The sequence below is a fragment of the Podarcis liolepis genome (genome assembly GCF_965112155.1).
Source record: "Podarcis liolepis genome assembly, chromosome: 3".
NCBI classification, from domain to species: Eukaryota; Metazoa; Chordata; class Lepidosauria; order Squamata; family Lacertidae; genus Podarcis; species Podarcis liolepis.
The window spans coordinates 5,415,168-5,431,309 of NC_139557.1; the positions used below are offsets into that span (position 1 = coordinate 5,415,168).

Here is a 16,142-nt window from a genome sequence, read left to right on the forward strand (position 1 = left end):
AGACCTGGAGGCAGAGCAGGGCAGGACAGCTTTGATACTGGCACCACGAACCACTGAACCTGAACACGGAGTTTGCCCTCGCTCTCTACCAACGCTGGGCAGAGCCCCACCACGGAACGAACGAAAGGACCACAAAGGTAAAACCTTTCAGCATATAGAAGTTGATTCCAGTCCCTGAGATTTCTTAGGAAAGGTCTCTGTCTGAGGCCTATTTTGAGCTTTAGATAAATAATCATATCCCATGTGGCTCTTTGTTTCCCTGCAGGCTCCACGTACTTCCTTGCCGTCTCAGGCAAAAGAGAAGGAAAGTCCACCTGAAGGTAATGTCTTTTTCCATGTATATGTTCAGTGTATATAAGAAAGTCTCTCTAACTGCCAGCCTTCTCTTCTTTTCCTTTCAGATGATCTGATCATCGAAGACCTCGAGGAAGAGTAGGAGGAGACTGGAGGAAGATGGCCGGAGGAAGAAACACCAAGGAAAACATGAAGGTAATGTCCATTTCCAGGGAGATGTTCAGGGTATATAAGAAAGTCCCTAAAACAGCTATGATTCCAACCTTCTCTTCTTTTCCATTTAGATGACATAATCCTTGAAGACCTGGAGACAGAGCAGGGCAGGACAGCTTTTACACTGACTCCATGAGCCACAGAACCTGAACACGGAGTTTGCCATTGCTCTCTACCAACGCTGGACAGAGCTCCACCATGGAACGAACCTCGCCATTTCCCCAGTGAGCGTGTCTCTTTCTCTGGGGCGCAAGGGAGGACACTGGCCCAACTGCAGCCTGCTCTGGGATACAGCACTCAGGGTAAGGCAGCCTTCTGAGAAACAGCTTTTCGGTGAGCAGCACAGGCTGTCGTGAGCTTCGCCTTACAGCTTGGACTGTCCTGGTAGGCAAAGCATATAAAAACAAAAGCAAGTCACACAAGGGGACTTACTTCTGAGTTAACCCCCTTTCATGCCATGGGCTTTACATGTGCATCCTACACCTTTCAAGTAGATCCCCCCCCCAAAAGAGTTCTGGGCATGGTAGTTTACTCCTCACAGAGTTGCCAGTCGCAGCAACACTTCAGGAACTCTTTAAGGAATTCTTTAAGGAAAGAATGTGCCTCAGGGGTTGGACTAGATGGCCCTTAGGTCCCTTCTAACTCTACCATTCTATGATTCTGTGAATGCACATGGAACCACGTATTGGTGTGTGCTGAAAGCTATCCACACCTTGGTTCTGTTGAAATCAGTTCGTCACAGCTAGCTGAGTCCCATTGATTTATGAAAGTGTGGCTGATTTACAGCACAATCCTATGCATGTCTACTCAGAAGTAAGCCCTGTTGACTTCAATGAGGGTTACTCCCAAATAAGTGGGTATAGGATTGTGGATTCATATCAACAGAGGAAATAATAATAATAATAATAATAATAATAATAATAATAATAATTTATTATTTGTACCCCGCCCATCTGGCTGGGTTTCCCCAGCCACTCTGGGCGGCTTCCATAGAAACCAAAAAACACTAAAATATCATACATTAAAAACTTCCCTGAACAGGGCTGCCTTAAGATGTCTTCTGAATGTCAGGTCATTGTTTATCGTTTTGACATCCTATGGGAGGGCGTTCCACAGGGCGGGCGCCACTACCGAAAATGCCCTCTGCCTGGTTCCCTGTAGCTTTGCTTCTCGCAATGAGGGAACCGCCAGAAGGCCCTCGGCGCTGGACCTCAGCGTCTGGGCAGAACGATGGGGGTGGAGATGCTCCTTCAGGTATACTGGGCCGAGGCCGTTTAGGGCTTTAAAGGTCAACACCAGCACTTTGAATTGTGCTCGGAAACGTACGGGGAGCCAATGTAGGTCTTTCAAGACCGGTGTTATGTGGTCTCGGCGGCCGCCCCCAGTCACCAGTCTAGCTGCCGCATTCTGGATTAGCTGTAGTTTCCGAGTCACCTTCAAAGGTAGCCCCACGTAGAGCGCATTGCAGTAGTCCAAGCGGGAGTGGCTTTTTATTTAAGTGTCTCACCTGCTATGGATTATTTAATGTAAAAAAGTGACTAACAGTATAAACTTGTTGATGTCTACTCACAACTAAGTCCTTGTAAATTCCATGGGGTTTATTCCCAAGTAAATGGACGGAGAAGTAATTACATGTAAGAATGCCAGGTAAAACAATGAGAATAATCTCAGAATAATTCTACCACTAGTATTGCGGTAGCATCCAGCACAATCCTATATACTCAGAAGCAAGTCCTGTTGAATGCAGTGGCTCTTACTCCCAGGTAAGTGCAGTTTAGGATTTCACCCTCGGGAAATCAGTTTTCAGCCAGTGGTCATTCATTCTATCCCAGCCTCTTATTGGGGTTCCCCCCACTTCTATTTTAGCCTTATGGTTATAAACTGGCCATCGTAAATTTGGATTATATGAATCTACAGATATGCATGACTATCCCATAGTAACTAAGCTTATAAGGCACAGTGAAGAAATATAAAAGAAGTAGGGGGTAGCTGCCTCCCTAAGTAAAGTAAATAAATAAAAATACTTTGCTAATTGACTAATAGCACCTGGTTCTGCCCCTTTCCTACTAGCTGCCTTATCCCGAGTCAAACCACTACACTTCCCAGCAGCGATAGCTTTCCAGGGATTTAGACAGGAGCTTGGCCCACTCTAACTCCCAGGTGCTGAACCTGAGGCTCTCTGCACAGAAAGCAGACACTCCATCCACAGAGCCAGATTGCCCCCCCCCCCAACAGCGCAGGACCAGGGGGTGCAAGCATTGTGCCTCTCCGCCCTTGCCTGAAGGAGTGAAGACCCCCCCCCCCCGCCCAAGCAGAGCTGGAGGAGGGAGGGAGAGATGTAAAGGGAAGGATCCAGCCATTGGGGAGGGGGACCGTTAGCAGCAGAGCAGACCCCACCCCCTGGCCTCGGAAGAGGGGGGGAGGCCAAGGGGACCCCGAACCACCTTCTTGAGCAGGCATCCCCAAACTCAGCCCTCCAGATGTTTTTGACTGCGATTCCCATCATCCCTGAACACTGGTCCTGTTAGGTAGGGATGATGGGAGTTGTAGTCCCAAAACAGCTGGAGGGCCGAATTTGGGGGTGCCTCTTCTGGAGTGTCTCGTCCATGGTCTCTGGGGTGGGGATGCTGATAGCAGGAGTCCTGGCCAAGGGAGGCGCCCCTGGAAGAACGAGTCAAAGCACGACACTTCCCAGCAGCGATGGCCCCCCGCCCTCAACCCCAGGGGCTGGACCGGGGGCTCTCTGCCAGGAAAGCAGCCCCTCCATCCCCCCAGCGCAGGACCAGGGGGGGGGGCAAGCATGGTGCCTCTCCCCCCTTGCTAGAGGAGTGAAACCCCCCTGCCCCCCCCCCAGGCAGCGCTGGAGGAGGGAGGGCGAGAGGCAAAGGGAAGGATCCAGCCGTTGGGGGGCCGTTAGCAGCAGAACAGACCCCACCCCCTGGGGGGAGCCCAAGGGAACCCCCAGCCACCTTCTGGGGGGTCCTGTCCCTGGTCTCTCGCCTCCGTGCCGCCCCTGCTGCAGCCCTGCCCGCCTCCCGGGGCCCCTCCGGCTCCCCTTCCTCCGAAGAGAGGAGCGGGGACCAAGGGGCGGAGTCCGTGGCTGGGAATGGGAGTTCTGCCAGGGGGAAACTACAATGCCCAGAATTCTTTGCGGCCAAGACTGGGCTGCTGCCCGCGTGCTTTCAAAATACAGTGTTCATGCAGCCTATGCACGCGCTTCCCTTTTCACACACCTCCCTTTCTGTCCTAAAAAATTAAAATGATCCCCACCTAGCCTGGGGTGGGATAATCTTTCTCCTTCTAGCCTGAAAAAAACCCTTAGGCAGCAGGGAGGGAAACATAGAAAATCATTTTTTAAAAAAGTCTCCCCATTTCTATTCAAGCAACCAGAGCGGAAGCAGGATCCTGCACTGAACGTCCCTCGGTATGTCATCATAGTCAAAAGTGCAAGGTAGAGCAGTGCAGAAAGCGTCTGTCAACCTGCCCTGATTTAGGGACATTTCCCCGCCATGTTTCCTCCCACTTCTTAACCTGCATGTGGAAGTTTCTGATCAGAACCGGAATTGTGCACTTGTACAGAGCTCTCTTTCTCTTATATATCTCAATGGTGGAAGGAGGAGACCTGGCCTTCCCTCTTTCTTCTCCCAAGCACTGCTGAAGGTGTGGTGCCCTCAGAGGCACGATTCCTTTTCAGGGCTCCTATAAAAAGATGCAGAATCGGAGTAAGGGAGGCTCTGACACTTTTGACACACCAAACTTCTGCCGTGGAAAAAGCATGCCAGCTTTTTGAGTTAGGAAAGGCTATTGAGAATTGAGCTCTTAGACTTAACACGCCTGCTTAAATTTGTGAAAATCAAAGGTGTATAAAATAAATGGTTGAAACTTAGCTCCCCTCTAGCATCTCAAGTTGGTTGAAAGGACACCCTGTTGTGTTGTTTATGAAGAGATGGATACGAAATACTAAAGAGTATTATCTTCCCAAGTGATGCAGCCTTGGCTGCTCTGAGCGAGGTTCACCTTTCCAGACCCTGGCAGATACTTGGGGTAGAAACTCCCTTTTGCAAACTGGAATTAGATGGCTGTACCTATAAGGAACAGGCAGATTTTGAACTGGCACAGCATATGCCGCCTGGCAATCCCAGCAGACAGGAGAGGCTTGTTGCTGTCCATCAGCCGTCATCCTCTTATGACAGGCTGCCATTCCTCAAGTACTTGAGGAAACTGAGTGGCCACACCTGACTGGCACCAGGGGAGCTTGAGAACATAAGAATCACAGAATTGTAGAGTTGGAAGGGACCCTGAGGATCATCTAGTCCTACCCCCTGCAAGGCAGGAATATATGGCTGGCCCATCTGGCAATTTATTTGTTAAGAGGGAAAGGGAGCAGTTCTTCATAAGGATCAGAATAAATGGGGCTGAAATTGCATCCTTGAAAGCACCATCCCGGATTTGGAAAACTGATACCAGGAGCCATAGGTGCAAACAGCATTTATTGTGGGGCAGGCTTTATTTTGGAGGCTAAGGGCAGAGTTGAGTTATCTGTGATGCAATTGGTCAGTTAGTTAAGTATTTTTATTGATTTATTTGATTTAGAGGGGGCAGCTTCCCCCCCCCCGCCTCCTTGGCTACGCCCATGCCAGGAGCCTGACACATCGTCTTGGGTGTGGTGATGCTTTCAAGAAAGCAATCCCCAATATTCATTTTCTTTCTTTTCATGAACTTTTATGGACTTCCAATCTATATAATGTGTTAAAAAAAGCAATAATATTTTGCTATCATAATGGCTTCTACGGATAAATATAATTCATACTTACCTCTTCTGGCTTGCCTAAGGAGAAAATTAAAATTCAGCTTTGAAGACAGGAGCCTGGGATCGTTTTAGCAACACCATAGCTGTGTAGTAGAAAACAAATAGGGAATGCCTACTTTTATTTTTCTCCCTTTCATTCAATTCCAGAAGTCTCACAAGAAGCCCAAATTACCATGCTAGTGTTGAAATAAATGTCTGCCCTGATCAGTCGTGGTTGGTGCCATGGGGCAGAGCTGCACCCCCAATACAGGCGCTGCCTCAGCTTACCTGGATAAGGCAGCGGTGAGATTGGGGCTGTGTGTGGACACGGGTGGAAGAGCTGGATTGGCTCCACCTGTGTGTCTGCACAGCCCTAACCTCACTCCCCCCTGCCCAGTTCAGGTGAACTGCAGGAATGTGGGTGTCGTGGCTGATGAACACTATGCCCCTTCCTGGTGCACATATTTGCAACCCTTACCGTCTAACACAGGGAATATTCATGTGTTTGATTCCCTGCTGGCTGGGCCCTTGCACCTATGCAGATGCATCGGCTCTCGCCGGTCTGAAAAGCTGTACCTTAGAGCATTGGGACATGATACTGAAGTGGTGTGTTTAACATTTAATGTTTTATTATGTTTTTGTATATGTTGGAAACTGCCCAGCGTGGCTGGGACAACCCAGTCAGAATAATAATAATAATAATAATAATAATAATAATAATGGAATAAGACATTCCTATTTGCATGGGAGAAATGTTTGAGGGTATGGGACAGGTATAGGAGATAGCTAGTGCTCCGAAGGTGCAGGAACAGCTTCAGCTGGAATCCAAAGGAATAGGCACATTTTGCATATTTATAAAAAGTGGAACATGGAAGAAAACCATATGCGAAAACTTAGTTGCGTCCCTTAAGAGGAGCAGGACTTGTGGCTGCTGGTTTTCTCAGGGCTCAGGGGTACTGCATCGCGTGAGGTGCATTGTGACATCTCCCTCTGCTGGCTCATTGGTTGCCAGAGCTCTAGAAGGCCTGGGATCTCCTATGCTTGGATCATTCTGAGATTGCGAAGGAGAAGACATGTAAGTAGGATTTCTTTCAGCATATCGGATCCTCTTCATTGAGGGTCCGCGTTGCGCACAGGCCACAGGTGCAGCCCCCCTTCCTTGGGAGTGGTGGTGTGATCGAGGGGGGCCTTTAAAAGGCAGCAGCGCGGCGTTGGGGGGGGTTGCCTGGGTTTGCGCCACCAAACACCTGCCCTCGATTTAGGTGTGTGCTCTGGCCTTGCTCTGGACTTCGGTTGGTTGCCTGTTTTGAACAGGGGCTGAGTAGGAATTTTTTCCATTTGGCAAATTGGTACTGGCCTCTTGGTTTTCGCCTACCTCTTAGCAATTTTCACAACTTTGTAAGGTTTGGTGGTTAGGCATTGGCTTAGTGAAATGTGGGGGAGGGGAGGTGCAGCCATCACCTGCCCCTCCAGGTACAAGGGGATTCCGGTAAAGGAATCCGCGGGTCCGGATCTCGTCCAAAGTCTGCTTGCAGGGAGGCTAGGGCCATGCCAGGACCCAGCGGGAACCCCGGGGTGAGTTTCAGTTGGTCACCATTGATGGAGCTCCAGACACGCTGAAAAGCTCCACAGCAAGAATGCAAGGAGAAGCATAAAATAAAGGTGATTAAAACCTATTTAATGATTTATGGACTGGAGGAAGGTCGTGGAGGGAAGTTACAATTTTGTTTAGGAAAGGCTGGCCTTATGAAATACAAGATATAATAAGAGAGGAAGATGGTCGATGCTTAATAATTGTAATTAAAACAGAAGGAACAGAAATAGCAACAGTAAATGTCTATGCCCCAAACACTGATGACCATAAGTTTATTCACAATTGCTTTAAGAGATTAAGTTTCCTATGGTATCAGCAGTTGATAATGGGTGGAGACTTTAGTGAAATTTTAGATCCACAGATGGATACCATATCAGTAGCCAGGAAAAAAAGGACAAAGGTTAGAGAGACAATAATTATATGATACAGTGGAATTTAGTGGATTTTTTTAATATATCATTCTTAAATGGAAAAAAAAACTTCATTCAATATATAACCCAAGAAACACAAATATATTTTAAAAATAACTACAAATCTTCAACGTCAAGACTGGTGGAATAGGAAGGATATAAAGCTTACATCAGAGGGAAGATAATCTCCTTCTCTGACAACAAAGCCAAGCTGCAAAGATTAAAAGAAAACAATCTAAAAACTTATTTAAAAACACTATGGGGCGATATGTCAAATAACCCATCTAATGCTACATATGAAAGAATACAACGAACATTAGAACTGAATAATATACTAGCTCAAAAAATTGAGTTCAGCCTACTAAGTCTAAGACAAATATATTGGGAACAGGGTGAAAGACCGACAAAAATTCTAGCTAATCGTCTAAAACAAAAGAAAGCGAACCAAATAATACCCTTAATAAGAAATGAAAATAACATTGCAGCGACCTCATTAATAGATATCAATAAATATTTTTTTTTTATTTCTACAAAAAATTATATGAAGGGCCAGAAAATATATCAGAGGATGAGATGGAGAACTTCTTTCAAGATATCAAAATACCAACTATTGAAGAAGATAAAAAAGATATGCTATCAGCACCCCTAAATATATTAGATATTGAGAATGGTATAGAAACAATGGAGAATGGGAAATCACCTGGACCAGACGGTTTTCCTATGGAATGGTATAAAATATTCAAAAATCTACTAGTCCCCAGACTTCTAGAAGTCTATAAGGAAATAGCTCATAAAGGTATATCTGCTACAACATTCAATGAAGCTTTAATAATGATTATACCAAAACCTAGCAAAGACCCTACTAAATGTGCAAAGTATAGACCAATATCATTAATGAATGTGGATGCAAAGATTTTGAATGTAATATTGGCGGCAAAATTACAAAAAGTTATTCAAGACTTGATACCTAATAATCAAACAGGTTTTATAAAAACAAGACAAGCTACAGATAATAATAATAATAATAATAATAATAATAATAATAATAATAATAATAATATTTATACCCCGCCCATCTGCCTCGGCTACCCCAGCCACTCTGGGTGGCTTCCAAAAGAATATTAAAATACTGTGATATCAGATTAACAATAGATTTGATAAACTTAAACAAAGATGAAGAGGAGTTTATGATATTGTCATTAGATGCAGAAAAGGCTTTTGACAGAATACGGAGTGAAGAGTTGGGGCTCCAGAGAACAAATGACATATGGGAGTCAAGTATAAAATCAACAGAAATAGCCTCTATGGATCTAAGACTAAGACTTATTCAACAGAAGATAATATTCGGAGTCCACTGGACTCCCGCAAAACTATACCAGAAGAAAATAACAAGTACAGACAACTGCTGGAGATGTGGGAGTAAAAATGCGAACTTAGTACGTATGATGATTAAATGCCCAATGATAAGATTATTTTGGTGTGAGGTGAGGATATTTATAGGAAGAGTAATAAAAAGAAATTGTTATTTAGCGGAATTAAATTTAATTCTAAGTTATATTCTGGAAACGTGGGAGATTACAAGGGGTCAAAAAAAATATATGGATGTACCGTGCTATATTAGAAGCAAAAAAAGACGTGTTTTGATGAATTGGAAGAGCCGCAGAAAGATTCCATTGAGCACATGGATTGATAATATGGGCTAGCTACATATGATCGAATTGCATGTCGACGCAAATTAAGAATGGATAAATATGAAGAAATCTGGAAGGAATGTTTAAGCAATAAGGCGGATAATGGTGGGAAGTAGGGGGAGGAGAGAGAGGCGGGAAAATATTGTTAAAAAGGTGTAGTCATTGGTATATCAGTGTATCCAAATCTGAATTGTCAAACCGTGTTATTAGTGTTATTATGTTTTTTGTTGCATGTGTCTTTTGCGATTGCTGTTTGTATTGAAAAAAATGATTAAATAAATTTTAAAAAACAACCATTGATGGTGGCTTACTCTTCCAGACTTCCTACAAGGCAGGCAGGAGTTCTTGCCAATGCCTAAGCCAGGCATGCCCAAAGTCCGTTTCTGGGGCCTTATCTGGTCTAATCTGGCCCCTGTGTCAGTTTATTTCCTGGGGTAAAATCCTTTAAAAAAACCTCAACAACTGAAAAAAGCTCAACAACTTTGGTTGGCCCTTTGGTCAGCCTTTCACTTCATCAAATCTGGACCTCTTTGGAAAAAGTTTGGACACCACTGGCCTAAGCCAATACCACTCACATTGCTGTAATCAATAAAGTTGTGGCCTAAATTCTGCCCATTAACCTTTAAACTAAAATTCTGTCTCAATGTGTTCTTCTTCTTCTTGGGGGGTGCGCCGGGGACCTTGATGCGCAACTGAATTCTGCGGTGAGAGTGAGCTTAGAGGCATGAATGCAAAAACCAGTTTCGGGACGTAGATCGGGAGAGGACGAACCCTGAGCCCCATTTCTCACATTTTTCTCTTTCCTTTTTAGGCTTCACAGGCTGCGAAGAGCATTTTCCCAAATGGCCAAAAAAAATAATAAAGTGTGCCCTCTCCCCGAGTCCTCCCCCCTGCCCCCCGCCCGCCCCTCCTGCTCCTCCTCCCGCGGACCCCTTTTCCAAAGGACCAGAAAGGTAAAACCTTTCAGCATATAGTAGTTGATTCTTGTCCCTCAGATTTCTTAGGAAAGGTCTCTCTGTCTGAGGTTTAGATAATCATATCCCATGTGGCTCTTTGTTTCCCTGCAGGCTCCGCTGGCACCTCAAGGAAAAGGAAAACAAAGTCACCCAGAAGGTAATGTCTATTTCCATGGATGTGTTCAGAAAGTCTCTATCTCTCTGTGTGTGTAAGAAGCCTCTCTAACTGGCAGCCTTCTCTTCTTTTCCTTTCAGAAGAGCTCATCCTGGAAGACCTGGAGGAAGAGGCGTAAGAGACTGGGCGGCATTGGAGCAGCTTTATCAATCGTTAACAGTTCTTGGCTGTTGTAAAGATTTGCTTTTGTGTCTTTCCTTGAAGGTGAAGAGATGAAGATGTAGCGCTGCCCTGTCAGCATGCGCCGCCCCAGGCCAAGGCCATGTGCTGGCCCAGCAGTGGAAGCAGCATGTGCCAGGTACTGGGGGAAATGCTGTGGTCCAGAGCATCTCTCCAGGGCTCTGCACTAACTCCCTGTGGCCCTGCTCTGGCAGCGCATAAGGAATGTGTCGGTCCATGTGAGTTCTTTGCAGGAAAACCAGGAGAAAAATCCAACAAATTTTTAAATAAATAAAACCCGAATAAATATCTAAGGGAGGAGGGAAGCCAGAAGCAGCCCTAACTAACATTTTGCTCCTTTATATTCTCAGTGGAGCATTTCAAGACTGCTGTGGGGAGGATGACTGGAAAGTAACGGTCCACAAGCCCCATTGTATGTGCTTAGCTTTGGGTCCAGCTAAGGCATCTCCTAGGAGCATTTAGCGTAGCTCTACTGAACATTAATACACCATTCTAACTTCCGATAGGGGACGCGGGTGGCGCTGTAGTGTAAACCACAGAGCCTAGGGCTTGCTGATTGGAAGGTCGGCAGTTCGAATCCCCGCGACGGGGTGAGCTCCCATTGCTTGGTCCCAGCTCCTGCCAACCTAGCAGTTTGAAAGAACGTCAAAGTGCAAGTAGATAAATAGGTACCACTCCGGCGGGAAGGTAAATGGCGTTTCCGTGTGCTGCTCTGGTTCGTCAGAAGAGGCTTAATCACACTGGCCACATAACCCAGAAAAACTGCCTGTGGACAAACGCCGGCTCCCTCGGCCAGTAAAGCAAGATGAGCGCCGCAACCCCAGAGTCGTCTGCAACTGGACTTAACTGTCAGGGGTCCCTATAATCCCCAATATTGTGGAATTGGGGGAAGTTGTGATTATGTTTGCTGTGATTAGATTATTGTAATATGAAACTATTGTGACAAGTGCCATTGAAATAGGTGCTGAGTTTTTATTTCTTTTTGTTGAGGTGTGTTTACTCAACCTTAATGTTTGGGCTGCATATATATTTTTTCAGATGTACAGTTGGTGAAATAACGGATGCAATGAAAAAGGTGTTTGGTGAGCACAAAGCCAGTGACCGCATGGTGAGTGGAGCTTACCGTCAGGAGTTTGGGGAGAGTGACGAAATTACTCAAGCAATCAACAGGTAAAGTGTGCTGTTTCTGTGGATTAAATCAGATGGTGTGCTATCAGGCTTCCAAATTTGTGCATGCTACGAACGTATGTCCCATCTCACTTCCAAAGTTTTAGAATATTTAAACTATACAGTAGTTTGTATTTCACAGAATTTCTTACACTTCTCAAATTTACTGCACTAATGCTAGTTCCTGTCATCTCAAGGATTTCCGCTGTGCCCTCTTCCCTCCAGAGCAGATTGAGGGGGCACAAGGGGGGAAGCCCGTCTCACAGGCGGAAATCCTAGCGCTGATGGGAGGTATTCATTTGATACTGCCCTCTGTAATTTCTGCATTTCTTTTATCTTCTCCATTTTTAATTGGGGGATTACATTCTTTTATCCACTTTATAAGCCAACCATTAGTACTTAATAAATGTTCTTCCAAATTTTATATAGTCAAACAATTACCTTGAAGCTATTACCTCTTTGCACATGTCTAAAATGGGCTGGTTTTGTTTTGTTAATGCTGGGTTTTCAACCTTACTATGTTAGTTATGTTTGTTATTCAGGTTTGTTGTATCCGTTCTGCAAATTTGCTGTTTTTATTAATTGGTTATGGGAAGTATTGTAAACTAGGCATTTAACAAAATAAACTCATCGCCTTTAATTTAAGGCTGTTGATGATGAGGAGAACCTGGTAAAATACTAGGCTGCGTTCAAATGTCTTACCAGTAGTATATAAAGCCCTAAACACCTTGGGACCAGTTCACCTGCAAGGTTGCTTTAACCCATATCAGCCACTTCATTCTGCAGAACTGGCATGGTTACGGGTACCACATAGTACTTGTTAATAATAATATCCTTCAGCGTATCCACATTTGGGAACTCCTTTCCTAGTGACATCAGGCAAGCACCTCTGTTACTCTGTTTGGTAAAAACATGCTTGTTTTGAGAGACCTACCCAAGAGAATGGTGATGTGTGTTTTAATCTGTGTTTAGCGTATTGCTGATTTTATTTTTTCAATATTTTGAAAAGGTTGTTTTTAGTACTTTTTACTGATAATTCTATTGCTTTTATGAAATAAATGAAGCAAGCTCAGCATAATTTTGCATCTAGGAGTCACTAGAATTTTTTTGTGTTATTTTAATGTATTCCCTGTTTTTCCTTTTGTTCCTGATTTGATTCAATCTCATCATTACCAAATGGAAGGTAAATGAGAGAGAGAGATTATAACATTTCCATATACACATAAAACTCCATACTACTCATAGAATTCAAATGCATATAGATAAATCTTTAAAAATGGAAGGCTTTTTTGTTGTAGTCACAGCTGTCAAGATACCCTTAAAAATGTTACTTCAACCGTCTGCAACTTACAAAAGCAAATTCTAAATTCAGAGTTAACAAGTTTGTGGAACGTGAAGGTCGGAGACCACGTCTTCTTGTTGCAAAAATGGGCCAGGATGGCCATGACAGAGGAGCCAAAGTGATTGCTACGGGATTTGCTGACCTTGGGTTTGATGTGGATATAGGCCCACTCTTCCAGGTATTTAGTCTCTTCCATTCAAATTTTTGTTTGTTTGTTTGTTTGTTTGTTTGCTTGCTTGCTTGCTTCTCCTAGCAATTAAAATGTCTGACGCTTGAATAAAGGATAGTTAAAGGTAAAGGGACCCCTGATCGTTAGGTCCAGTTGCGAACAACTCTGGGGTTGCGGCCCTCATCTCATTTTACTGGCCAAGGGAGCTGATATTTGTCTGCAGTTTTTCCGGGTCATGTAGCCAGCATGACTAAACCGCTTCTGGCAAAACCAGAGCGGTGCACGGAAACGCCATTTACCTTCCCGCTGGAGTGGTACCTATTTATCTACTTTCACTTCGATGTGCTTTCGAACTGCTAGGTTGGCAGGAGCTGAGACCGAGCAACAGGAGCTCACTCCGTTGCGGGGATTTGAACCGCCGACCTTCTGATCGGCAAGCTCTAGGCTCCCAGTAAGCCATCTGTAGGAATGGTTTTATTTATTTTTTGAATATATTTTTGTGTTTTATATTTTTGTACACAGCTATGAGGGCCTCGGGCTTTTAAGCAATTTATTAATTTGTAAAATGATTTTGTAAAAAATACATGCAGCTATGTTTCAATTTCCTGTTCGCACCAAAGGTAACAACCAGAATATGTTGTACTGGGATGATTTTACAGATTCCCGAGTTGGAAGATGCAGTGGGTTAGGTGGCTATGTTCCTCTCTCTACTCTACTTTCTGGGCACCCATACAGTGGTACCTCGGGTTAAGTACTTAATTCGTTCCGGAGGTCTGTTCTTAACCTGAAACTGTTCTTAACCTGAAGCACCACTTTAGCTAATGGGGCCTCCCACTGCCGCCGAATCACCGCCAAGCGATTTCGGTTCTCATCCTGAAGCAAAGTTCTTAACCGAGGTACTATTTCTGGGTTAGCGGAGTCTGTAACCTGAAGCGTATGTAACCCGAGGTACCACTGTATTGTCTAACCTAAATGCCAGTAGCAGCCTTCAGCGGTGCATGCTGGTGTCTCTGTTTTTTTGTCACTCTATGAAAAAAGAAGCGTGGGTCTGCATGCAGTGTTAGGTTTTATGCATTCTTCTTTCCCATATTGTTTGACGCTTCCTTTGCTTTCTCTTCCTAGACACCCCGTGAAGTGGCCCAGCAGGCGGTAGATGCGGATGTGCATTGCGTGGGGGTGAGCACCTTGGCTGCTGGCCACAAAACGCTTGTTCCTGAACTCCTCAAAGAGCTGCATGCCCTTGGCCGCCCCGACATTCTCGTCATGTGTGGAGGCGTCATCCCTCCCCAGGTACTGCGCACCACCATCACAAGATAGCTTGTTGTGAGATGATTAAATTGTTCCCACTGAGGTGGGGTCTCCATCTACTTTCTCCTCCTCCTCCTCCTCCTCCTCCAGGCAAATGATGAACACCACTGAAAGGCTTTTCAAGTAACATCTAGCTATTGAAATGTGGAAATCCTTCAGCAAATTTTGGAAAGCGTTGTAGTTTATAGGTTTAGGGTTCACAGAACAACGCAGTTGAAAAGCAGCCTCCCAAAAGCTTTCTAAAACTGCCAATATAATCAAATAATTTAAAAATCACTTTTTAAAGTTAAAAATATTCATAAACATTTTAAGAAATGAAGAAAAAAAGGGACTAGTTTCCTTTACTGACATAGAAAATATATAATTTTTTCTTCTTCCATAATTTGTTTTTTTCCCCAGGGGGTGGTGGGGCGTTATAAACAAGAATAATGTTATACAAATGAGTACAGTGGTACCTCGAGTTACAAACGCTTCAGGTTACAAACTCCGCTAACCTGGAGTTACCTCAAGTTAAGAACTTTGCCCCAGGATGAGAATGGAAATTGTGTGCCGGCGGCGCAGCAGCAGCAATAAGCCCCATTAGCGAAAGCACGCCCCTAGTTAAGAACAGTTTCAGGTTAAGAATGGACCTCCGGAAAAAATGAAGTTCGTAACTAGAGGTACACTGTATACTGTACCAAGTTTTCTTATGTCATTTGCATATCACAAAAATAGCATAATAAATGTGGGGAAATATCCAGAACATATGTTTCATTATTAGTGGTCAGTGTAGACATTCTTGGTTCATGAATGGGTTTAAACAGTTAGGAAGAAGGGAAGAAAGGGCTGGAGGGGGAAATGGCAAGTGGAGTGGGGTAGAATTTGCTTTTCTGCTTCAAATCTCTTGACCTTGGTATACGGTAATTGTTGCACCTGGCAAAAGATTCGTATAGAGCCACAAGTCTCTGGTTGTCTTGGAGCAGAGGTGAAAATGTTCCCTGCTTTTGATGATTTCATTCTTTATGTTAGATAGGATAACACTTAGAGCAGAGATTGCTTGACCCTGTAGTCACTAGGACTTTGCACACATGGCGAGGTTAGCGTAGGCGAGAGCATCACTGCTTTCCCCCCATAGCTAGCATACTAAGTTATTTTCCCTTCTCCATGTGCGCTACCTCCTGACCTGCCATTGCTAAACTCTGCTCTTTTAGCATGTGTTCTGCAAAACTTTACTTTACAAAGTTTGCATTCATGTTTTATGTCTGTTTTTCTCCTGCACAGGATTATGACTTCTTGTATGACTCTGGTGTTTCCAATATTTTTGGCCCTGGAACCCGAATCCCAAAGGCAGCTGTCCAAGTTCTTGAAGATATTGAGAAATGCTTGGATAAGAGGCAGCAATCTGTGTAAACTTCTGTCTCATAACAAACTTTGTATCTCATGGTGAATTTTATAGTTTGTGTTGATGCATTGTGATCTGTTGATAAAAAGAAGGAATTTTTGCGAAATCATCTGCAATGTCTGGTGTTGCCTTATGCTTTCTAAGAAAGTAGGAAATTATCTGCAATATTATTACATATGTAAAATCTATCAAAGAATCTAAATGAAATGAGTAAATTTCAAAATTTTGCATATAAGACTGCATTATATCTGAAATACACTTCAGATCTTTGGAAATGCAAATTACAATTTAAAATAAATGTTACTCATACAGAAAGGTGGTGAAATTATGTCCTGTCGTTTCATACTGTTTGTTCACATGCCTCTTGCCCTTTCGGTCCAGTCTCGTTGCCCTAGCTTTGTTTGCTTGTCAGATTGACAAATATACATTTCCTACCCCTGGTAGTCTGCCTCAGGCACAGGCAACCTTCGGCC

General features: G+C 44.1%; 3 protein-coding genes and 1 long non-coding RNA gene across 23 annotated transcripts in view; 2 read left to right on the plus strand and 2 right to left on the minus strand.

The window, feature by feature from the left end:
• The window catches only part of LOC310703188 (uncharacterized protein), a 61,946-nt gene that overhangs the window by 25,562 nt on the left and 20,242 nt on the right, over positions 1-16,142 (minus strand). The window lies entirely within an intron of this gene.
• The window catches only part of LOC310703179 (uncharacterized protein), a 52,669-nt gene that overhangs the window by 3,565 nt on the left and 32,962 nt on the right, over positions 1-16,142 (plus strand). For 8 of the 11 annotated variants that reach the window (XR_014523952.1, XR_014523953.1, XR_014523955.1 and 5 more), the window contains one exon: positions 266-320. Coding sequence is in view for 5 of the 11 variants with exons in the window: in XM_083495332.1 (XP_083351458.1) it covers positions 266-320 (55 nt within the window). In the remaining 6 variants the exon portion in view is untranslated. Of the gene's footprint in view, positions 1-127; positions 490-578; positions 841-2,195; positions 2,211-16,142 lie in introns of those variants that run through there. The other 3 variants (XR_014523954.1, XR_014523957.1, XR_014523956.1) reach the window with 3 other exon arrangements.
• On the minus strand, positions 23-3,563 carry LOC310703209. 2 transcript variants are annotated; one of them, XR_014523993.1, is made up of 3 exons: positions 3,477-3,563; positions 688-888; positions 23-94 (listed from the first exon to the last, which is right to left on the minus strand). It is a non-coding gene; the product is annotated as an uncharacterized lncRNA (long non-coding RNA). The 2 variants fall into 2 exon arrangements; XR_014523994.1 differs by lacking the exon at positions 23-94 and having other exon boundaries at positions 631-888.
• Positions 10,087-15,984, plus strand: LOC310703181 (methylmalonyl-CoA mutase, mitochondrial-like). Its single transcript, XM_083495336.1, has 7 exons — positions 10,087-10,104; positions 10,203-10,236; positions 10,327-10,420; positions 11,341-11,472; positions 12,842-12,989; positions 14,103-14,270; positions 15,549-15,984. The coding sequence occupies exons 3-7, from the start codon at positions 10,362-10,364 to the stop codon at positions 15,675-15,677; spliced, it is 636 nt and encodes a 211-aa protein (XP_083351462.1). The 5' UTR covers positions 10,087-10,104; positions 10,203-10,236; positions 10,327-10,361; the 3' UTR covers positions 15,678-15,984.